At 51.4% G+C, this 23,628-nt stretch overlaps 6 protein-coding genes across 6 annotated transcripts; 2 read left to right on the forward strand and 4 right to left on the reverse strand.

Moving 5' to 3' along the window:
• Positions 1-702: 702 nt before the first annotated feature.
• PMZ80_010357 (uncharacterized protein) lies at positions 703-2,055 on the reverse strand (the record flags this gene model as incomplete). Its single annotated transcript, XM_064878746.1, has 1 exon — positions 703-2,055. The coding sequence occupies one exon, from the start codon at positions 2,053-2,055 to the stop codon at positions 703-705; it is 1,353 nt and encodes a 450-aa protein (XP_064725440.1).
• Positions 2,056-4,959: 2,904 nt separating this feature from the next.
• On the reverse strand, positions 4,960-6,465 carry NPL6 (chromatin structure-remodeling complex subunit RSC7; the record flags this gene model as incomplete). Its single annotated transcript, XM_064878747.1, has 1 exon — positions 4,960-6,465. The coding sequence occupies one exon, from the start codon at positions 6,463-6,465 to the stop codon at positions 4,960-4,962; it is 1,506 nt and encodes a 501-aa protein (XP_064725441.1).
• Positions 6,466-7,771: 1,306 nt separating this feature from the next.
• PMZ80_010359 (uncharacterized protein) lies at positions 7,772-8,171 on the forward strand (the record flags this gene model as incomplete). Its single annotated transcript, XM_064878748.1, has 2 exons — positions 7,772-8,082; positions 8,129-8,171. 2 exons carry the CDS (start codon positions 7,772-7,774, stop codon positions 8,169-8,171), a joined length of 354 nt encoding a protein of 117 aa, XP_064725442.1.
• Positions 8,172-9,213: 1,042 nt separating this feature from the next.
• VPS21 (Vacuolar protein sorting-associated protein 21) lies at positions 9,214-10,122 on the reverse strand (the record flags this gene model as incomplete). The annotated part of the gene is made up of 3 exons (XM_064878749.1): positions 9,214-9,839; positions 9,923-9,986; positions 10,039-10,122. 3 exons carry the CDS (start codon positions 10,120-10,122, stop codon positions 9,214-9,216), a joined length of 774 nt encoding a protein of 257 aa, XP_064725443.1.
• A 6,882-nt stretch (positions 10,123-17,004) lies between these two features.
• Positions 17,005-18,025, forward strand: PMZ80_010361 (uncharacterized protein; the record flags this gene model as incomplete). The annotated part of the gene is made up of 2 exons (XM_064878750.1): positions 17,005-17,312; positions 17,341-18,025. 2 exons carry the CDS (start codon positions 17,005-17,007, stop codon positions 18,023-18,025), a joined length of 993 nt encoding a protein of 330 aa, XP_064725444.1.
• A 1,991-nt stretch (positions 18,026-20,016) lies between these two features.
• On the reverse strand, positions 20,017-23,292 carry PMZ80_010362 (uncharacterized protein; the record flags this gene model as incomplete). The annotated part of the gene is made up of 1 exon (XM_064878751.1): positions 20,017-23,292. One exon carries the CDS (start codon positions 23,290-23,292, stop codon positions 20,017-20,019), a length of 3,276 nt encoding a protein of 1,091 aa, XP_064725445.1.
• Between the last annotated feature and the right edge of the window lie 336 nt (positions 23,293-23,628).

Raw genomic sequence — 23,628 nt, forward strand, 5'->3', positions numbered from 1 at the left:
CCCATGAACATGCACTTTTGAAGACGACAATGCCCGGTCGTCCTTCCGCCCTCGTGCCAGTAAATGCCAATTCGCTCCTCGTGACCTCCCTCGCAATGATTGACGTCGCTAAAAACGATACAAACGTAAACCGACCCTCTATGAGCTCTCAACGTAATTAAAGGCTCCGTAAATAAAGATTGAATAAGAAAACAAACCACTGCGCCCCAGACCGCTGTCGCTATGCGTGGACAGATCTTCTGTATAATCTTCGCGTGCATCGTGCTAGATTGGAAAGGAGAATGACTGTGCAGGTGGCCGAGCAGGCAGTGTAGAAAGCATCTCCAGTAGTGGTGGATGGATGCGGTCGAGAAATTGCTGAAATCCTTCCGTAAACTTTTCCTCCCAACTCCGACACCGTAATCATGAAAATTGTTTGACGACAAAAGCACTCCAGACCAGCCCTCTCGATATAGTGTAGCGCTCGAAATCGCATGAGCAAAATGATTGCAAATCCCCGTGTCGTGAAAATCGTGAAAGCGCTTGAAGATGAAATCAACGTTCGTGATATATGATGAATCTGCCAGACCAAGAACAGTAGCATCCGTTGCCACTGGTACTTTGCGGACTGTCGATGACGGGCAGAAACATAATAGGCGTACTTAAAAACACATTCGATAGAAGTCGGAGAACTTTTCTGCTGCTGCTTCCTCGTCTGGAGCTTCAGCCAACTACCGGCTGAACATGGTAACCTTGGTGTGACATGTAGTAGTCTTGCGAGTGCTTACTGCAGAGGCTACAGCCACAATGAGCGCCATGGGGAGACCAGTTGTTGACGTGTTGGTATCCGTGACCGTACTGTGAAGCATAGTAAGGTGAGGGATGTGCTCGCTGCGAAGAATATGCAGGTTTACCGGGAGCATTCCATGAAGCCCTCGAATAAGTGTCTGCAATAGTGGCATATTGCCAATTGTTGTTATAGTAGTCGGGAGTGGTAGGACCACTATGGTGTGTGGAAGGGGGAGAATATTCCGAAACGTGTTGTCGTGACCAGGCGGCATCGTACTGCGACCCATGCTGGTACTGAGGAGGGATGGGGCCTTCAGGCGACATCATTGGCTGATGCATGTGCGAATGTCGCGAAAGGTTTGTGTTGATGGGTGCCAGCTTGTGGCTGTTCTTCACTTGAGCGACTTGTGCCTTCTCTTCGTACGAATGCCAGTGCTCAATCCACATGAAAAAGCCCTGATCTGGATCATACATGAGACCGTGGATCTCCCAGTTAAAATCCTTCAGCCATGCAAGTTCCATAGCATTGAGCTCTTGAACAGGAATGTTGCTAACTTCGGCCCATGACCTGTTCTGGAAGGTGTTGTCATCGAGGAACTTGCTTCCGAGCAGCAAGCATGTTGTCAACATCTTCATCAGAGAGGATGATGCGCTCAGATCTGCCTTCTCAAACTTCATTCGCTCTTGGAGGTAGAATAGACCCAGCATGATCGTCGAACTGGGCAAACGTGTAGATGAGAGTATCTGCGAAACGTATTTTCGAAATTGAGGAGTGGGTGAGGCGCTGATGCGCGAAACCATTTGCTGACACATTTCCGCAACGAAATTCGCCATCAGATCCATCTCATAATCGAGATGCTGCGCCACGCCTCCAGTAGGTTTTTCCTCCTTTTGCTTTGCTTCCATATGGGACTGTGAGTAGTGAGGAAGGTAGGTCATATCGTCAGGCACCTGGATAGGAGGCAGGATCGGTGGAGCAGCAGGCGCGTAGTGGTATTGTACAGGAAGTGGTTGAGGATAATTCATCGCATAGTCCCCCATGTTCGGTAGTTGTTTGGAGCGGTTGTGAGCTTGATGGGCTGAGTAGGCAGGCATCTGTTGATAGTGGTCGTTGTAGTCTCTCGCAGAGTAGCTGTGCCTAGACTGATGAGAGCGTGACGAGTGATACCCCTGGACGTCCTCGGCCGCAGAACTCATGGAATTGAGATACGTCGTCTGGTACTCAGGTGGAGTGGGTGGCAGTCGGGTGTTGGGGGCATGAGAACCCCATCTATTGTAGGCTGCCATACTGTGAGGAAGAACTCGCGGCGCAGACGGCTGTCTGGCCACGGAGGACGCGTAGAAGCGTCTTAAAGCCGAAGCTTTGCGTGGTATGCAATGCTCGACTTAGAAACCAGTCATGTAGATTCCACGAAGTTATGAGCAGGTATGAGACCAATGTCTTGTTCTCTGAGGCACTTTTGTCTCTGGTGCTGGCTGCAGATCGAGCAAACAAGTATCTAGTTTTGATTGTGAAGAATCAAGCAGATGGTGTGTTTGTGACAGGCGTTGGCGGAAGTGATTCGATGTAAACGGGTAGGCCGACAAGACTTAGTGAAAAGCTCGTCTATTTCGAGAGAGTAGCAGGAAGGACTTCTTCAGCGGTGTGCCTAAGAAGATCGGTCAGCGAATGTCGTAGTTGATGTGCGAAAGCGACAAGTCCAGTGCAGGTGTATGCAAGGTCCAGACCAGTGATCACAGTGCGGGTAGAGACATACAGTGTTACCAAGAATTCCTGATGCGACTCAGCAGGCTGATGCAGACGCAATCCGTGGGCGCAGGAAAGAAGGCGGCGTGATATGTGTGCTGAGCAAGATGCGACAGGCAGATGCGAAGGCTCAGCAACAGAGTGCTCCTTCGAACCAGCAAAGTGTTCAAGTTGACTCGGACGGGCTCGTAAGAACTTTGCGTTTTCACGGGTCGGCACAGCCACTCAGAGGTGACTCCGGCTTCTTGCGTTCGGCTCCTAAATTGACCGGTACTGAAAGAACTGAACAATAATTCGCAGATGGAACGATTCGTCCTTTACCACGACAACGGCTCAGAAGCGAATCTGAGGCGATGATATCGATCCTAGAGCAGACTTGAGACGATAGCGGCGCAGTTGTCGTCTCCTAGTGGAAATTGTGGCAATTACGCTGACCGTCCCACAGCTTAAATTGCGCGGCTTGTTGGTTGGGGCGGCCCTCTGTATGCGTAATTAACCAAGGCTATTTCGGTAGAATAGGATGATAGCACGCCGAGCAGATCACAGATGCTGAGGTTGAAAATGGTTCGGACTGCCAAACGCAGAACAAATTGTTGAGGAGAGCGTGGAAATGAAAGGTTTGAAAGAGTCACAGACTCGATGGCAGCAAGAGCGATCAAATCCTGCACGCTGCAGTGTGCCTCGTGCACGCACAAAACCCAAGCTGGACCACACTGCGTCCGCAAAGTCTACGAATTCTGCAGAAAGCGCAAAAAATGTCAACGCTAATCCTCGACTACTGCGGCACCCTACGGAGCGATTAGGCACGGAATTATAAAAACGATGGTAAGCTCAGGGAGGCGATGGAAGCAATGGAGTGCCGAGTTCACCAAAAGGATGCCTACTCGGCGTGGTGACGATGAGGGAGACAAAGAGCCAACCAATACTTGTGTCGCTGTTCAGCATCAACAGTCTTGGGCTCTCGATTGTTCCGTTAATTGGTCAGGGACTCGAGGCCTTACCTGATATAGACAGCGACCAGCCCGGGGCTGGCTTTGATGGATCGGCGTTCGAACATGAGCTGTTTTCGTCTTTTCTTTTTTCTTTCCTCGAGCAGTGCCGACAACGAGGTCAGTTGGTGCACGAGCAGAGGGCTTTTGATTGTATTTCCTGTCTTTCAGACCCTCATGAAAGTATTCGGGGGCGTGCAACGTGCTGGTTGTGGCACATGGGGTTTGCCTAACGCTTCAAGCTCCGAGGCAGGAGCTGCGGAAGATTGAAGCCTGTTACGTTTTATTCTTAGCCGAAGTGCTACTCCGTACTGCGCAACGATCGTCATGTGTGTTCTGAATCGGTCAAAAGCATTTGCTAAGCCATGCGATTTCTTTACCACCGTGTGCCTAACAAAACAAGTGTGCGGCGTACTCTATTGTAGTCAGATTGACCACAGACGCCTTGGTGACAGTGAATTTGAGATCTAGTTGTCGCGGCCTCTGCAGACAAGAACATATGTGTACCGCAGCCAGCGCAGCCAGATATCGAATTGTGAAGAATTTCCAGATGTCAGCGATTTCGCTAATGCTATTGGAAACATCAGGTGGCAGGGTGCAGATTTATTCCTTGCTCTGCTGACTAGGCGAACAGTCGATGTCACGGTCATGCTAACGCCTGCTCCAGTAGGCCGACGAAACCATGTGCTCCCTGATAGACACCGTACTGTACGATATCGAGAGCACAGCGAGATCGGGACAACTAATCATGCTTCTAGATCATCACGATCATGTAGAGTAGCATGGAAAGTTTCTGTCGATCTGACGAGGCAAGATTTCGTAATATTATTGCAGAAGGCTTCAAACTTCGTGCAGCTGGGTGACCTCCCCGAACTGCTTCACGTGCTTCGTGGGCTGTCTACGCAATCGTGCTTTGCTGGTGCTCTTTCTTTTGAGACAACTCCATCCCACAACGAACCACGGATTGTACAGGGTCACAACGGTAAGAGTCGGAACGGCAAAGCACCGAGTCAAGTCTCTTCATAGAAAAGCTGCTTGCAAATCGACCTACACGAGCTTGTCCAGCAAAACAGGTCTGATACAGCAGTATGATTTGTCATAAGAATCTGTGTGAAGAACAAGCAAGAGTGCCTCTGGTGCACCTCTGTTCGACGAATATTACAGCAAAACACTCGGGCGTTCATCCACGAATCACCAAGTGTTCATGCACGTCTGCCCAACATCGGATCCGCGTGGAACGGTAGGAGCAGAACCTGCAACACGTGATTCTCAGATCCTAACATCGTTCTCCGTCGATACTCCTTTCCCCATTATTGTATCTCAAAGTTCGAGTAGTGTCCCACACCTCTGGTGAGTTTGTAACTCATGGAGGCTTCCATACGCCCTGGAATCGTAACCGCCCAAACGCCTTCGCTAAACCTGCCTTTCATAATCGCATGTCCGTCTCGTCGATGTCTATTTCGGATACCAATCAACAGACGTCAGAATGTGCGCACGATGCCCATCAATGCTCTCATTCAGCCACTTGCTTCGCCAATTCAACTCTTCTTCAGCTGCTTGATCGAACGCAGCACGACACTCAGCTGGTAACTCACTCAAGATATCTGGTGATATGGCAGCCAGACTGTGTCCTTCCGATCCGAGACCAGCATTTGGCATGTTTGAGGTAGGAGCGCTCTCAGCACAAAGATCGTGTATGCGGAAATTGCGTGAATAGACAGGATTCAGCTTCGAGAAGTTTGAGCTCAGGACCTCGACATCCTCGTCTTGTGATTCATCCTCGTGGTTGATAACTTCCCACCGCGCATGAGTAGGCTGCAAGTTCTTCGGCCACTGCATCGTATTTGTGTGAATATCATAGACACCATCCTTGTTGTCGTCTCGAGCCGCTCGCAGCATCGAGTTGAATCGGCTTGAATCTCTTGCATGCTCAAGCATCCAGTTATCGCTGGTGATCGCGACTCGCTTCCTCTTTCCCTCGACGGGTTTGCCATTTTGCATCGGCACACTAGGCATGTTCATGTGGTAAACAGCACTAGCGCCGTGCCACGCGACGTACTGGTTGCGGTTGTAGTTCTCGCCAGTACTCGGGATCCTATCCTCTGGTACTGCAAGTTCTCCTTCGACATCACCGCGTTCTCTAGCTCCAGCAACATCATAGTCGTCGACAATTTTCTTCCCTCCAATGACTATTTTAGCGCCAAACTCGCGGAAGACTGACCGAGCCGTGACCACACCAATTGAACGTCCTTTGTAGGAATGCGGTATTAATTCGCGTTCAATCAAGTCTTTTTTCTCTTCTTCGTCGATTATGATCTTGTAGAGATATTTGTGTTTCTGGAAGAAGAGGTAGGAGTCTCTGAAGCCAATGCACCGAGCAGGCTCTGTTGATAACATGTAGAGCCTCTTCCCTCTCCCGAACAGAGTGAAGGTCCGCACTCTGTACTGCCTACCGTCTTGTAGCTCGCCATTCTTGTTGATCTTCTCCTCTCCTTCAGGATCCTCGGGGAGCTCGATCTCGTCGTTGGCTACTGTTAGCGTATTGCCATCTTCGTCGACAGGAATCTGGGTCGCGCGAGCTTGCCCTCCACGACGATTTGCCCATCTTCCGCCTCGATGGCCGCGAAAGCCGCCTCTTCGTCGTGGAGCTGGCGTGTCTGATGCGTCGTTCCCGTCGTCGGAGCCCTCACCCTTCAATGCTTGCACTCTTGGCCGCCCTCTGCCCCTGCCTCTACCTCCTCGACCTCTCCGCCTGGGCGTTGGTTGTGTGGTTCGTTCCGTTCGCGAGGGAGTCGGCGCTTCTTCAGGCTCATTCTGTTCTTCATCTTCGTCGCCATCCTCGTTTTCTCCCTCATCGTCGTCGTCTTGTGGAGTCGGCGCATCTGTGGCAGGCGCATCGGCCATCTCTTCGTCCTCATTGTCTGACAATCGAGGGATGGGAGTCTCTGTATTCATGAGCATGAGATTGATGAACAGGTCAAAATGACTTACGCAAAGACGCCCTAGCAGCTTGCGCTGCAAGCCTCGAGCTACGTGCCATGGTCTGCTAAAATGGGCTTGTACAATCACTTTGCATCAGATTATTGGCGCTCCATATCCGGAGCATCAGGACGAAGTTCGCGCGTTTGCACTTTCTACGCGCGCAATTAGCGGCTCATTAACTCAGAAGCCAGGCATCAATAAGCTCACTAGCCTCAAGACGCAGCTTCCAAATTCCTCCACTACCGTACACTCCCTGGTTTAGCGGCGATCCTGAACTCGTTGTTACAAGTCCGCTGAAATATAGCAATCACGGGTTTAGGAAGCATGATACACGAATACCAGTTCGAGACGGGCCTGAAGATATTACCGACGTCAATACTTACGATGTGCTCTATCGAATACTCTACTGTCTTGGCGCTCGACAGCCCCGAAGAAGTCGCTCGTAACTACCAACCGGGTGCGATGCTCGATCTTACACGCTTCATGAGATGCCTTGCATAACTTGGTAGCTCTATATACTATAGCCTATACGGTTGACCCCTGACCTCAGCTCGTGTGGCAGTCTGCCCACACGACTGTTATATTGAGTGAGCAGTCCGTGCAAGATAAACCCTCGCAGTACGGTGTCCGAGTCAGGGTCACGTCCGCTGAAGGCACAAGTGGAACTGGACCTAGTGAGTAATTCAAGAAGGTGGAATGCTCGAGCGCCTGGTCATGGAGGCAGGAGCACAAGAACCGCTGTCAAACGTATTGTTTGTGTGCCATGGAGGTGGCAGCTGTTGTATGGTCCACAACAATTTCGAGGTCTCTGGTTACTAAGACGACATTGTGAGCACTTGATATCGTTAAATGTGGAAGACGAGAATGCTTTTGATCAGCAGCACCTACCCGTCTGTTCCTACCTGCGATATGCGCAGGCAAACCCTGCATTCACAGTTCTGTAAGAGATCTCTGCTAATCCATTGTTACACAACGAGCCCTTTACTGTTCATTCGTACAGCAACAGAAGCGCGAACAAAGTTCCATGGTCGAACCGAGACAGATGAACCATGACCCTTTGTGCCGGACAAGCAGGAGCAACAAACCAGAATGCCATACAGAACAAGGACCTCCGCCATATATCGGCTGTCCTACCACAACCTTGCAGATCCCTTCTACAGAAGAGGTCACAGAGGAAGCACTTGTAGACCAAGCGCAGCATCCAAACATCATTCCATCCCGACTGTATTCCATCAGCCCAACCAGAACCACACCAGCAAGTCCAGCACCACCGAACCAACCAACCATGTTCTCCACCCCAACAGCAGCCCACTTCAGCGTAGCCCTCTACCCCTCCAACTCAGGCCGACAACACCACATCGAAGTCTTCAAGGACTCCTTCAGCTCCCGCCAACTATCGCGCCTCTTCGACCACCGAGACGGCGACGGCGTAATGCGGCGCCATATCATGAACAAAGTCCTCTACAGATACGAGCGCCAAGCTCAGCGCTTACCGTCCAACCGTGTGCTGAAGATCGTGGGCACTATGGACACAAAAGGGAGGGTGAAGGTTACTTCTTGCGTGGACGGGTATCCGATGTCGAATACGGTGGGGAGGTAAGCCCCATATCAGCTATCGCAAGATGATCTCTAATACTCCTAGGATGATATCCGAAAGGGCATTATTCTTCGTCTTGGCTCAATAAAGAGACAGTCAATTGAACCATTTTCGTATTTTCCCTCTATTTTACCCGTATTGTTCCTTTCATTCGCCTCCAAACTGTATTTGTCGACGTCCTCCTGGTCAGTGTACGCCATGCAACGTCGGTAATCGTGTAGATATGCATCGTGGTGGCCAGCTTAGTCAGTTTCTTAATTGTACCAGTCATATGCATATACTGGTCGCCGACGTCTAGATCCCCCAATGCCCATCCGACCCGCTCTCATAAGGCGTCCTAGTATGCGCAACGGCGCCTAATGGACTTGCTAGCCACCACGTGCGCCTCCTCACCTGTGGCAAGAATCGTAGTCGGTATCACTAGGAAGCTCTTTTTGTAGAGAGAGTCAGCTCCCTTCGCAAATTGTGTGGTCCCGACAAGCTCGCGTACTACTTCGACGCTTTGTGTACGAGATCAAATCTTGAGCGAGTACCTTGCACGTAGGTAAACCCACTGAAAAGGGAAACCACCGAAATGGGAGAGATGTGGCCAGTAAAACCTGAAGCACGGCAGAAAACTCCGAAGCAGGATCACTGGTCAATGTAGAATGTGAAACGACAGCGACGAGTACTTTGTGAGAACCTCGAACGAGTGGCCCAGACACTGCAATATTCTGATCAAGTTAGCCAATAGAATATACACATATCTCGAGGACAACTCTTGGGCAGTGACCAGTGGCTCAGCCAATCGAACTGCGTTAATGTCAAGTCCTGCTATGCTTGGATATCGAATGGGTGAAACAAAACAGAAAGAGCCATTGAATTGAGTTCAGTCGGCAATACTGACCAAACAAGTCTTCATGTAACGACCAATAAAGCCGCTAAATGCCCTGCCATTGACACGCTTGCTTCCTCAGTGTCATCCTAACGCGATGATGCTCCTTCTGCCCACCAATATGGAGCGCTAACGCACTTTGCATACGAGCAAGATCGTCTATTCTGTGCATTGCCAACGCGAGACAGAAACTCCCAACACCGGTGTACTGCGAACAAAGGTCTGAATTTACTCAACAAGACTCCCAGCTTGCCTTTTAGCAAGCACAGTTATCCTTCTGCTGCTTAGCTCGATCAGCCAAGTTGACAGTAGCCTGACTTGCGCTTCCCGTAGCATTTGAAATAGCCGAGTCTGTGCCTCTCCCAGCGCCAGCTCCTTTACCAGGCTTCAACTCTTTCTCCGGGATGGCATTCGCGATAGCGGTGAACACATCGCTCACATTTGTGCCCAACTTTGCACTGGTCTCGAAGAACAGCAGGCTCTCCTCCTCAGCGTAGGCCTTCGCTTCCCGTGTAGGCACCTTTCTTGCGTCTCCGTTCTCTACCGCTTCCGCCTCGTCCGCCCCCGCGCCTTCACTTTCTGCGCCTTCGGAAGGAGTAGGGGTATTTGCTTCAGAGTCCGAGCCCTCAGCGCAAAGGTCAAGTTTGTTGCCGACAAGTGCGATGACAATACCGGGGGACGCCTGCCGTTGCAGCTCTGCGACCCAGTGTTTGGCCTTTATGAGCGATGTAGGCTTTGTAAGGTCGTAGACGACGAGAGCGGCTTGGGCGTTTCGATAGTACATAGGCGCAAGGGAGGCGAAGCGTTCTTGGCCTGCTGTATCCCAGATCTCGAATTTGATTACTCGGTTGGGAAGTTGAATCTTTTGAGTCAGGAAAGCAGCTGTGAGATGTTTGTCAGCCCTGTGTGTGATCAATCTTGACAGCCAGAGCGAGGACAGGTTTCGGCACTGGATCATCACATACCGCCGATGGTTGGCTCTTTGTTCTCTTGGAAATCATTGTTCACAAATCGGAGGACGAGAGATGACTGTTAAGTGGTCAGTAACTCGAGGTCCGCCAGGGACCGTGCCTGTGCTTACCTTTCCAACAGCAGCTTCACCAAGCAATACCAGCTTAACGCTGCTGCTTGGCTTCGCCGTCGTGGCTGCTGCGGCGTTGGACATATCTCAAGTCGAACCAATTCGTCCAGATGTCCTCCTGTAGATAGAGCGCCCGCTGAAACCGGCACAGGGCAATCGGACGTGCCGTAGGCGACCTTCCTTAACTGAGTGCGAGATCACAGCTGTGTCAAAGACGGATGGCGAGTTGGTGATTACCGTGGCTGCGGCTATGCTTGTACGTGTCTCGCAAGTGCTGGGATGCAATAGATCACGAATTCGGAGGTTTAGATCGGGTTATTGGTGTGAGATGCACGGACGTGAATGAGCTGGGGTTTGCCGGCAGGTTGATGAACCTGGGTGGACAAGTGACGACGACCTGCAGCAGGCACTAGCGTTGCTATTTGGGAAGGCGCGGCGCGCAGGCTACGTATCACAAGTCTGGCTTTCTACTTCAATTTGAATCGTCTTGTTCTACTTACCTGAAGTATGGTGGCAGCCGATGTCTACGCTCGACTGCGGCAATAGTTATGCGCTCCATACCTTACAGGTGCCCTTTCTATTGCACAAAACAGGAGCAGTGAACTTGATGTTGAGGCTTATTATTATGTCCAGGGAGGCTAACGTAGGTATGTACCTGCCCGGATGACTCTTGACTGCGCATACATCTCTATCAAGATGACTCACGCAAATACTCGCTTTGAGGAGGCAAATGCGCCTCGTGTTGACTGTTGAACAGGAACCTCTCTTGCTGGCTCGGGTATCATCAAAAGCACTCCTGGAGGTCGCCGAATACCTCTGCCCAAAAACGCCCAAGATGATTATGACTTGCGTCTGTCCGTCTATCCAAAACAATTCTTTTATCCGTGGTCCCTTTTCCGTGTTCCATCTATCCCGTACATGCGCCAGAATGATTTTGATACAACAATGATTATACATGACGGTCGTGAGGAAAGCCGAAAGTGCGCCGTTAATGCCGAAAATGTCGCTGAGAACGCTGAAGGTCGACGAGTGCTGATACTTGTACAGGGGTCTCAAAAAGTGCCGAAAGGTGATTAAGGGGATAGTAGGCTGAAGTCGCGCGAACGAATCCTCCAAACTGTGGATGCCAAAGACAAAAGAGACTGCGACAATTAGTTGAGGCTCGAGTCGCACAAGTCGTTCAACGTACTATGCTAGCAGGTCGCTGGTTGAAGCGTGCGACGCATAAGGATGAGAGGCAGGGTCCAGCTTGCTGTGACTGGCAAGGGCATCCATGGTAGAAAAGCCTCGGTGTTGCTGTCAGCAGGATCTTGGTCCTTCTCTCCAAATTTATTTGGGTTTTGGTGGTGGCTTGGGCTTCGGTACACCGGTTGTGTCGTACGCTCCTCTGCCCATGTTGCAGATGGATGAAGACTTTGGCGTGTCTATCATGGTTCTAGCGCACTGAGCAAAAGGTTAGGACATAGCTCACACGACGGTCGAGTCTTTATAGACAGGTCACGGCATCGAGACCGTCCATGACGCAGGTTGACTCACAGGTGTCCAAGAGCAATTGTTCGTAGCCAGTCAAAGCTCGTATCATGCGATTCTGAGCAAAAAGCTCCTTCAAGCCCAGAAAGAGCAAATGCGGTTTTACTCGTGCGAGTTGGTGGCGCTATCAAGGGTCTCGGAATGTGGACAGTAGGGATATCCGAGTATTGGAAATTCGGTCCTGTCAAGGACGTCGAGGATATACGCTCCGTCGAACGACACTTTTATACAGGTCAGGTAGTTGTAAGCAGGCTGACAGAGTTGTATTGCTGTTTGCTAGAGCTCGGACTCGAGAACCGGTCTGGTAATCGAGCTTGTGTATGTGATATCGCAAAGGACAGGACTTAGACCAATCCAGATGCAGGCGCCGACGCGGGAACGGAATGCCGGAAATGATTGACTGACAGACAGGAAGATTAGGTTGAGGTTTAATTATTGTACAGTAGTATACAGGCTCAGAGTACAGAGTCTCGAGTCGCGGTGGTGATGTGAGGGATCAATGTCAAAGAAAAGTTATATGCAGGAAGCCTAGGGCCTTTAAGCTGGCGCTGCAGGTGCCCCTTTAGTGAGATCGAGAATGGATCCGCGAATTTCTGGCAAAACGACGTTGAGACCAGGCGCGGGTGGAGAGTCGTTGCCGCAGAAGGAAGGGATGCTGCTAACACTTCGACAACTTAACAGCCGCGACGGGACGCCATCCGGTGCCTCCTCCAGGATGCGCGAGAACATTCAAATCGCGTTGGAACGTTTCTTATCCCACACCAAATCCACCCTAACGAAGCCATGTGTGACTCCCCCGAAAGTATGGTGAGATCTTAGCTCCAAAAGGCTGTTCAGTTTATTCGACGTTTCAGCAACGAATTGCAAGATGACATCAAATGACTGGGATTCAGGCGTGTGTCAAGGTGGCATTTCTGACGCCAGGTCACAAGAGTGGCTTTGTGACGGTGCTTTTTACTAGCTAGCTCCCGTTACCTCACGCCTGGGACCTTACTAGTCCAGGCACCATGAGCCGGTGCCGAGGTCCCAATTTACCAAAACCCAGCGAGAAAACGTCGCATCATAGGCGATGTTGGGCAAGCAACGAGACCCTTCCAATGTCGAGCCGACGGGGCGAGCTTCGAGCGACGTTTCAGCTCCATATACAACCACCCAAATCCCGTGATTTGGTCCTGGTTGTGATGGTTTCTGTAAAAGTATCAAGACGGTGCTTGTGGGCTCCGGCTGAGATCGACCGCCAGACCCATCGCCCCTGTCCATCCATGGAGCCGGATCCGTATAGCCGCATATCGGACTGGACTAGAGCTCTCTTGGAAGCTACCGGCATGTTTCGAGTTCCACCACTGGACTTTAGTCACGTCTTGAGACTTGTTTTGTCGAGGGCCGTGTCCGGGGATTTCGAAGTTGCTTTCGCGTACCTTGCATGGATGCGCGCCGCTCCTGTTGATTGCTTTTAGTGGTAGCTAATGCCGTGCGATATTGTTGACTCGTCTAATTGAGCAGACAACGACAACTCAAACTTGTGACTCGGCGGCAATGATTGTGAACAAGCCATGAAGGCAAATCATCGTGTCCTTCATAAGTTCGCGTTGCCACGCATTGTCCTACATCAAATGCAGTGCAGGCACCATGCGCAGCGGGCTATGGCGTGGGCAACATGTATTTGCCTTTTCTGCCTGTGAGACAATGTGATGATTGCCTCTTCTGATGTAACAGCCTTGACATGAAACACACCCCAAAAGGTATCGGCCATTCCTCATCTTGGCATCCCATTTCTGCTTGTGTTTGATCAGCCAGTCTTATTCGGCTTAACACACAGCAATTCGTGATTCGTCCTGCAAGCACAGACTTTCCGGATGCAGGTTTCGCTCAGTGCGGATACCAGGAAAGAGGACCTTCGTCCGGATAATTTGCTCCCGTCCTGGAACTGAAGTACTGTACGTACGGTCATCAATCAAACGACAACGAGCCCACACGAGTACTGGCGCGTCAGGTCAACCCGACGGTCAATAATTCCCCGTTGTCGATAACGAGAGCTTGTTACCACTTTTGTAGAATTCACGCAGAGACGAGCCAATTCCGCTAGAATGCTGCTAGAACGCGGTTCTGTCACGACTACGATCCCACGCGTGAGCTAGGATTAGGAGAGTGGCACCTTTCAAATGATGGCTTTCCGCCAGCTCTTCCCTGCCTCTGAGATTGCGTCTCGGAAAGCTTGCTGATCGCTAGTCTGCGAATGTGCTCACACGAATGCGATCATCGGAAACATCGACATTACATACTGCTTCCGATCTATTTGTTACACGACGCGCGATCTCCTGTCATATGTCACGATTCAAGCTCAATATTGCGGTAACTGATGCGCATCGAACTTGTAGAATACGCCGCGTGTGAATCTGTCCAACGCAGGGAGATGAATTGGGATTAGCCAACGTGGCGCAGACGGCTGCGCGTATTGTCTTCCCCGACGGTCTTCATTGGTTCCACTAATTAGCCAAAAGGCGTGTCCTTTATCGTTATCGATAGCATCCGTCGGTATCAAGCAGGTTCAAAAAATTGCTTGGGGCGAAGAGCAGTGACCTTTGCAACACACTGCCCATACTCCGTATTCGAGCCCACCAGGACTCGGGCGCAAGAGCGAAATGATTCACAACAACAGGGCGAGCCCTACGAGCCAACCCAAACGCAATGTTTTCCTCGCCTGACCAGTTTTCCTTGCTCTTCATGGTACTTTAGCCGTATGATTGAGGATAGGTACTTTCTTTGCCTGGCCTCCAAAAGTATGGTTCTATTACTCGGGCCTCATGAGGGACCGCTGAATTGGTGATCATCCGATCGTTTGAAGACGACAAGGAATTGTCCCAACACCAGTGCCTCGTGTAGGTCTCTGGCAACTGAACAGCATAGGCAGTTGTTGGCGATGTCCTTCTTCGCAAGGCTTGTGGCCATAGCCGGATTTACGTACAATTCATCTTGGCTACCTCGGCGGATGAATTGTACATTAAACCGACGGTGGCCACAAGGCCTACCAGCACCTCAGCCGTGCCCCCGTCTTCGATGGTTCTCCCGGTACGTAGGCCATCCTGTCAGTGAACCCCACCGCCAACAATATATTGCTTGTGTATCGGAAAATCGAGGAGTCGCGATACATCGGCCTTTGTTAGAACCTGAATATTATGCCGCACTTGGTAACCGCACGCTGTTCGTCACTGACCAACCAAACACCCGTGTATACCACACTTGTGATCGATGCTGGGACAAAGCCAAACCACTCATATGTTTCAGCGTCCTGATGGGCTCACATGAGTGTCATCATGCTAGACAGATACCAGTCTGATATCTCCTTATTACTCGTAGCGGAGAGCGTGATTACGTAAGCAAGCACTTTTGCTGCGCCGTGGTTACTAGGACACTACTGTACCATAATCACGCTCTCAGCTGCGAAGGAGATACGCGAGCAATAGGAAGAGTGAACACTGAAAGATTATCTGTTATCACCATGACGCTCCAGTGCGCTCCTACTTTACCACTACTACTCCTACTTTATGCTTCGTCGCACTGCAGTCACAGGTCCGGATCGTCTTGTCCGCTCCTGAAATATTTGATCCTCGTACAGTACGATCGTCTCGCCATCATGGAAATGTGTCGCCGCAGGCGGAGGAAATCGGCGATCCAGGCGACACGTGCATGCAGCCTTGCTGTACAGCGCACCAGAGCGGTCTAGCTCGTCATATAATTCTCATGTCCGGCAGCTATTGATTGGAAAAACCGGCTTTGAGTTCTTACCAGCGCTGTCCCTTGTCAACGTACGGAGAAAGGATGCGGTGGCTATGACCGCACTCATTCGTGCAATCGCTAAATAGCACAAGATTGATCAGATACTGGCACTAACGAACTTTCAAGCGATCATTCGCGGCTGCCTCTATGATGGACTTGCCACTGCACCGACCTTGAATCCCTAAATGGATACGTTTGTCCGCTTCATGTAGAATGTTGGCTGGTCTTCATCTTAACACAAAGACGATTTTGGTCGATGGCATACGCTCCTGTGTCCAGTCAAACACCCTCCGAGTGTTCACAGTTTGATGTCGACGAATGTCCGAAATATAGCTCCGGCTCCTTCTCCGAGTGCTGAAGAGGTGACGCCCGTGTCAGTGACGCTTACAGAGCAGTCAAGTAGATCCTCGGGTATCAAACGAGCCAGTACCGCCTGCCAGAAGTGTAAACAGATCAAGCGAAAGGTAGGACGTCCCAGATCGTCACATCTAGACTAATACCTGCCTGTTAAGTGTCTTTGATCATGAGCCAATCTGGTCTCTCCACTTAGCAGCACTATCGTGAGCCCCGCTCACAATTATCCTTATAGTGCGATCAACAGCGACCCTGCTCGAATTGCACGAAAACAAAGGCCGACTGCGTGTACGATGAAGGGCTGGACGGACGCAGACGGTACGCTAGAAAGCGTGCCGTAGAGGAGCTTGAGCTCAAGCGCGATGCTCTTGACACCATTCTCGAAGCTCTTCGCAACTCGGACGCGGGTCAACTACAACACCTTCTCGATCTCATTAGAAGGGACGCGCCTTTCGATGATGTTATACGATACGCCTCTGCGATTGATGACGGGTTCGAGGACCAACATGTCTCGCCGGATGGCGCTGCGCAGGCAGGATCTCCGCGCAAGCGCGACGTCCTGAGAATCAGCGCACTGCTTTCCGACAAACCGCCTATCAGAGTACCTGCAGCACCGTGGACTATGGTGACCAAAGATGACGACCTCGTGTCCCATTTAGTATCGATCTATTTCACATGGCACCATCCGGCCTATCCATGTGTTATCCGTGACCTTTTCGTCAGAGATATGACTGCGGGCGACCTCAACAGTCAATTTTGCTCACCAATCTTGGTAAATGCAATGCTTGCTACGGCTTGCGTAAGTAAACTCATCATGAGCTAGGAGTAATTACTGATGCTGTTCAGCACTTTTCGGACCATGCTGATGTTTCACAAACCTTCAGCAAGCCTACCAGCCGTGGTCAGCTTTACCTCAAGGAAGCAATGAGATTGTGGATCGAGGAGGCTGAACGCCCGTCACTGAATACCTTGCAAGCTGGCCAAATGATAGCGACAGCGTAAGAATGAACATTTCGGGTTTGCAGAGCTCTACTCACAAAATGCAGTCTTACTATGACGGGGAAGGACAGACTCAGCATGTCGTTTATTGATCAGCTCAATAGCATGGCAGAAGACCTCGTGTTCCAAGCTAAAAGATCGAAAGCTCCCACAGCGGAGGTGCAGAAGTCCTTAAGCCTGGCAGTATGGGCACTATACATGCAAACTGTGTGAGTTTTGAATGTCCCAGGTTCATCGACCTCACTAACAGCTACCAGCGGATACAGCTTGACCTTCATGAGGCCTCGGACGTACGCTAAACCGACCATGGAAAGGCTTGATATCGACGATCATGTCTTCAAAACCGAGGGTAGCTGGTTTCCATACCCCGACAGCGAGCCCACAGCAATCACACAATTCGGGAAATATGCAAACCTGCAATACGACTTGCACGAAATTGGCGCACAAGTATCGAGTCTCCTTTTCGATAGTAACAGTCACGGGTACGGACAGTATGATAGACTCAATGACCTGGATCAGTCGTTGCAATCTTTTTCTCAAAACCTGCCATCGTTCGAAGAAGGAGGCGCCCTTAATCCCCATACTATGGAATTGAAGCAAGCATACACTTTCTGGTGTGGCAATCTTTGCTAATACCTACAGTCTTGCATATCACTGGTTCAGGATCTCACTTTTCAACTTCGCAAATATGCCCAATTCCCCAGTTCTGGCACCAACGCGAGACAAGACCCTTCAGCGACATGCACGACACGAGCGCCTGAAGTCGGGACTGGAGATAGCAAATCTGTACAAGCGGTATTATCGTGAGTTCAGTCCAAAGCGCGTCGCTACATGGATGCCTCTAACGGCGGTCACTGCCGCTTACGTACTGCTGGAAGACCTCGACGACCCCAATGTACAGGATCTTTACTACGACGTGTGCAAGGTGATAACCTCCGTATCCCAAAGATGGTTCTGCATGCGCGGTCATGCCCGCATGCTTCTTGCCACTGCAGAGCAAAAAGGACACGCCATGCCATCAAATGCGAAGCAGCTCCTGAAGAAGGTTGCTGTAGACAACTGGAAAGCAGATGATTACAAACACTTCGAGGGCAGCGTGTTCCCGAACTATGCACTCGCGAAGGGCGAGGATCCAAGGACAGTGGGTATGGGTGATTTGCTTGAGAAATGGAAAAATCTCAATCTAGACAATCTAGAAGAAAAGTCATCTCAGGGGAGGACACGACTCTCCGATCTCAGAAGTTCAAGCAGCACAAGGACCGGGAGCGAGGATTCATCGGACATGGAGCTTGATCGCTCAGTCCTAAGCGAACGTCTGTTATCATGAGAGTGCGCGGGCGCAGAGAAACAACTCTCAGTACCACATATGTCAATTTGTCTGATCGAGTGACTCAGGGAAAAAGGGTTCCTCGCGTCACGCTTTCGGACATCATGCTGATAACCGAGTACGGCGCGTTATGTGAAAGGCGAGACTCACTATGTGGATGCGGAAGGCACCTTGTTGACAGGAAAAGCACGACACAGATGAGACAAGATGCGGAAGGTGCAGCGAACTCGCAGTGCTTGCTCTACCATGTCCATGCCTTCACCTGTTTTCGTTACCGTGTCGACGGAAAGCACGACCAACGATGAGAGAAGGAAGGAACACATGTAGTGTCAAGACAGGTGGAAATCCGTAACGCGCCTTACTAAAGCACGATATGCCGAAATAGCAGGAGCCAACGAGTTAGGTACGGCTTATGAAAGGAAGGTACGGGCCATGAAAGGGTATTGCGGGCCAGCCCTGGCACCTTCTCTCCATAAGCACTTGCCCCTCAGAAGGAGCAACCACAAAGGAGAGGAAGAGGGGGTGAGCCAGAGAACAAGCTCAGGAGGAAGGAACGAAAAGCACTACATAATGCCTCGGGCATCGATCGTGCCTGCTTCGTGTCTCAGGACCCCGCTACACTAAGGACGAACGATGATTCTTTTGCGGCCAGCGTAGACCAGGACACGAACCCGCAAGCCAAGCGCGATTCACATGGCACAGTAAGGAAGAAGTGCGAAGGCCACAGAGTACGCCACAAGCAAGACATGAAGCTTACGTCGCAAGGGCTGTCGAAGGCATCTATATCTCATCACGTCCTCGCCGATTGAAGGCCCCTCACATCCTTCCGTATTCAGCGCTGCACAGCTACATCGCAGAACATGCTACGTAACCGTCATCGACTTCTTGCTCTTCTCTGCTCTGCTGTGAAGTGATACGCAGCAGGTCAAGCGTCGCAGCTGCGAATATCATAATAATCGTCCCTTGACCACCCCCGTCCACCAATACTAATCTTATCTATCTAGGTAGGTGCAGTTTGGCAGCTCGCACCAGATACACAGAGGGCTACCTTGCTATTCTATGTAGCGCAGCAGCGCAGCCCGTATCCTTGGCAATGCTACAGTACCCAAGTTTAACAACCACGAAGAAGCTAGCCTACGATGCGGAGAGGCCGTAGTTAAGGACTCCTTCCGTCCTCTGCATGACCAGCACCAGGGTAGGGAAGGCGCGGCGACGCAGACAGGCACAGACAAGCAAGCAAGCGTCATCCACGCCGCACCACTCAGTCAGTCAGTTGTATTGATTCCCCCTCCCCTCCTCTCTCTTACTACCTCGTGTATGCATGAGAAAGCACGATCGATCTTTAAGAATATGGTGGGAACTCATGCATGATGCCGACGCGACAAGCCTGAATGAAGGTACGGCGCGACAAAAAGGCTGCTGGCAGGCGGATAGGGTGTTCCATCCATCAACTTCTGAATCCCTGAACAGGAAGGCACGACGACAGCAAAAAATGGGGACATGGAAGATACATTTGCTGATGGTACGTGGGTAGCAGGCGCGATCAACGCACGGTTGGTGCCTTCAGCTCTTCTTTCGAATACGGAAGGCGCATATGGAGATCCGAAGAGGCAAACATGATCCGGGAAGGGGCAGGACTCGATTGCTTGCATCTACATAGCTTGTGGGCTAGGACTGAGAAGTGCTAAGTATTCTTGGAGAAGGAAGTAATGTCAGGAAGGAGAAATTCTGGAGACACAATCGCATGCTATTTACAATAGGGATGGATGTTGAATGATTCAAGCCAAATAATGCTCTGGAGAGCCTGGGCGATAATCGCCGAAGCTTCTCAGGCATGAAAATCCTCGAGTGTTGGGAAGGCATGATAGCAGTCTTGCTCCCAGGTCTCGACCCTCTAAGTCGTGTATGTACATAACGATACATTTCCAAAGCTGCAGGAGCCATCAATTGTGGTTGCCCTTTCCGAACTAAGTGGTGTCCTGCACCTCCAATCACCTCCACTCCACCATATTGAAATTCGTCCTCAACCCACCAGGCATAATAGGGAGATCTTGCTTCGCCGGGACCTGCTCATCAACATCCATCGCGTCTTCCTGGTTTGGTGTCAATTGACCGTGACACGTAGCAGGACTCATCTTCAACGTCTGAAACGGTGCACTCCCACTATCGTAGTACAACGCTTCAATCCTGCCCGTGGTGCGATGCAAAGCCACATAATAGAACCCAGAAATCGTCAAACCCCACGTTGGCTGTCGCGAGCCCTGCGGACCAGTAGCATTACCCGACGCGCCGTTGCTGCCGCGTATCTCGTCTCGCTCCGCAGCATTGGTCGTGTAAATTCTTTGGTTATTCCTTGCGTCCTGTCTTCGTCGGTGGAGATCGGCGTAGTTGAGATATCCTCTGTTCGATGGACTATCGATATCTTCTGCATTGCTTCGACTGGGTACCCATGGCCTATTCGGTTCAGGATTTGGTTCGGTTCCAGGTGCGACGAAGCAACGCTCTTTCCAACGCATCAGGATCCAGCCTTGGGCGTTGATGTTCTCGTTCAACCATCGGGTGTTACTGAGCAGGTCGTGCATCGTGCTCATTTTGATATCATACTTGTCTTCCTCGGTCAGGATAATGGGGAGGGAATCGTCAGGTACCTCGTTCCCGTCAGGAGGAATAGGTTCGATTTTGTTAGGGTCGACGACGCTGCGATGGGACAGCATGGATTCACCACTGCTTGGCACATCGGGCAGTGGCCGTGGCTTGGTGAGTTCAGCCTGTCGAGCAAGTTCGCGCTCGTGCAGACCCTTCTGAATGGCACGGTCAACCTGTTCCTTGAAGGGTCCGACACCAGCCCAATAGGTCAGATCTATTTCTGGACCACCTACTTTGTAGTCATCTTGTAGAAGCTTTCGTCCAGGTGCCGAAGCCAGGTATGCTCTACCGTCCCGATCAGCTGGTGTAGTCGTATCAAGGCCGTAGTTGGCGAAGTCCACTATCTCGCCCGTGAAGAACGAGTCCATACTTGTCTCATCCACAAGTTTTTCAGGACCGTTGGGCTGCACGTTGGGTGTGTGACTAGCGGTCATGGTGCCGGTCAATGTCATCTTCCGCCAGTCGACCTCATGCAACGTCACTTTCACGTTCCACCGGTCCTTGGTCTTTCTGTGTTCCTGTTGTCGTGGTCGAGTCCCTAGCTCATTTGGTGTGATAGTCCTCAGTCTAGCAAGCCGCTCATCGTGTTCACGTAGCCGTTCCCGATTCCGCGAAAGCTGCTCTTCATTCTCCTGCAGTTGCCGCTCGTTCTCTCGAAGCAGCCGCTCACTCCTCTCAAGCATTGTACTTAAGCTCCTTTCAGCATCTTCAAGGACATACATGCTGTTTCGCGCTACAGATAATGCATCTTGGGCATTGTTCGTGGTGAGCGTCCTGTCGAGCGGGTCACGTCCTTGCCGCATTCGTGCGCGAAAGCTCTCATTTTGCCTTGTAGCCAAGTCGACGCGATCTCGCTGATCCCTGGCTCGCCGCAAAGCGTCCGATATTGCCCTTGTCCGAGCCTCCTTTGCGTCATCCACTTCCTGCTCGGCAGACTGTGTTCCCGTCCAGGTCATTCCTGGCTCGAGCCAGGAGCAGAACGCAGGCTTTGGCAGCGCATCGACGGACATTGGGAGGTTCTTCTTCAGTGTCTCCTCGAGACTTTGGTTGTGCAGCTGCAGCTCAGAAGCCAGAGTCCACGCTCTGACATCGTCCATCTCTTCCTCTCTAAGCTGCGCAAGGTATTGCAGTGCAGCTTTCGCCTGCTTGAGCTGTTTCGACTTCGCGCGTGCTTCGGCACGTCTGACATTCTCGAGCATCTTACGAGTATCGGCTCGCCATCGATTCGTATCAAGATCGTCACGATCCTCACGGCTGTGATTTGCCGCGTCAAACAAAGGCCCGGAAGCAAGATCATCATTCTCGTGATCAAGCAGAGTGTTAATGAATCGACGGCGATCACGGACACGTTGTCGCAGCGGTTCGTGCCTCGAATGACGGTTCGTCGAATCGGCCACACCACTGTTCAGTGTATCTGTCCGCGTATCTCGACCCACCACATCCTGCAGCATGCTCAGGCTGTCTCTTACGTCCTGCGCAGCAGCATCCGTTCTGTATGGTCTGTCCACGGCTGCACGCGAATCAGTTATGCCTCCACCTGCACTACCTGATACTGGTGCGGACCCATCCTGCCGCGGCTGCAGAATTCTCCTTGCCGCCCTGTATTCCTGTAGAGCTCGCTCAACCCTGTCAACTATGTCGTTGTGGTCTCCAAACTCGGTCGAACGTCTGGGTGCGGTAGACCTTCGGCTCCATCCTCCTATGATGTCGTCGTCGTCAAGTGTACCGTGATCGGCCGGCTCGTTCCCACTAGAACGCCTGGTATGATTGCTTGCATAGTCCTGTAATCTCTCTGCAGGCCGCCACCTTCTCACCGAGCTCGACCTTTCTCGCGTCTGAGTCTCAGTAACTGTGCTTGCGCCCGTCGTTTCTTGCGGTTCAAGTGCCCAATCATAGAACGACTCTCTCACTGGGGGAGGCCCAGTGGTGGAATAGTGCTCTCTAGTAAGATTCGCAGCACCCTCCTCGGCTCTTGCTCGCTCTCTCATTCTCGACATAACTTCATCTCTTCTGCGTTGTCTCTCTTCAGAGGGGTCTCTTCTAGCGCGCAGCCGTGCAGCAGCCCGCTGTAGCTGCTGACGAGCTTCCTGCGCTTCTCGATCGTAGTGGATCTCGCCAGTCTGCTCGGTCGACCGTCTCGCGTCTTGTGGTAGACCTCGGCCAGTGTAGCTTTCCATCCTTGCGCCTTGTGGCCGAATAGGCCCTCCGTCGCCTTCTTCTTCACTCCCACTATCTTCGCCAGGTATGTGAGGCCGTCCACTGTACTGTCTCGTAAGCGGTACCCTTCTCCTGAACTCCTCTGTACCGCTCGAGCGTCGAATTACCGGATCTGGTTGCTCTTCATTTGGCCAGGACTCGCTCTCGGAACCAGTAGGGGCGCTATTGGCGATACGCTGCGCAGCTTCGAGCAGAGAGCTGAACTCGTTAAGCCCAGATCCGCCGGGTCGGGTGAGACGAGTCTGGGAGGGTGATCTCGGTCGAGGTGTCGTCGCAGATCGAGGCGACTGCGGCGAGTCTAGAATCGACGGATGACTGGAGTGATGGTTATGTGAGGGATTGGCCACTTGTGGAGTGCTTTCGTATCTCTGCCCGTTTGATGGAGTCTCAGTTGGCTGGTCCATAGCCTTAGTTCAACTTCTTCGCATCTTCTTTGTCTGCGACCTATGACACGAGACGCAACTATTCTATCCCTACGCATGCAATAACAGAATCACAAATAGATAAAGATTGGCCGAGATGGTGAGAGCTTTGCGCATAGTGTTAGATCACAGAGTGAAATGGTTGTGAATCATGATTCGCGTACCAGAAGTGACGTCCTTCGAGTGCTATAGACGATGCAAGAACGAGCATCCCGGAACCCCATGCAGAGCCCGACGGCCACCGCAGCTTGCTTCACAACAGCTACATTGTTCGTCTGGGAATCACTCTCAGTACCCAAGAGTACCTTGTGCTTGACC

The sequence above is a fragment of the Knufia obscura genome (genome assembly GCF_036327395.1).
Source record: "Knufia obscura strain CCFEE 5817 isolate CBS 148926 chromosome Unknown scaffold_17, whole genome shotgun sequence".
NCBI classification, from domain to species: Eukaryota; Fungi; Ascomycota; class Eurotiomycetes; order Chaetothyriales; family Trichomeriaceae; genus Knufia; species Knufia obscura.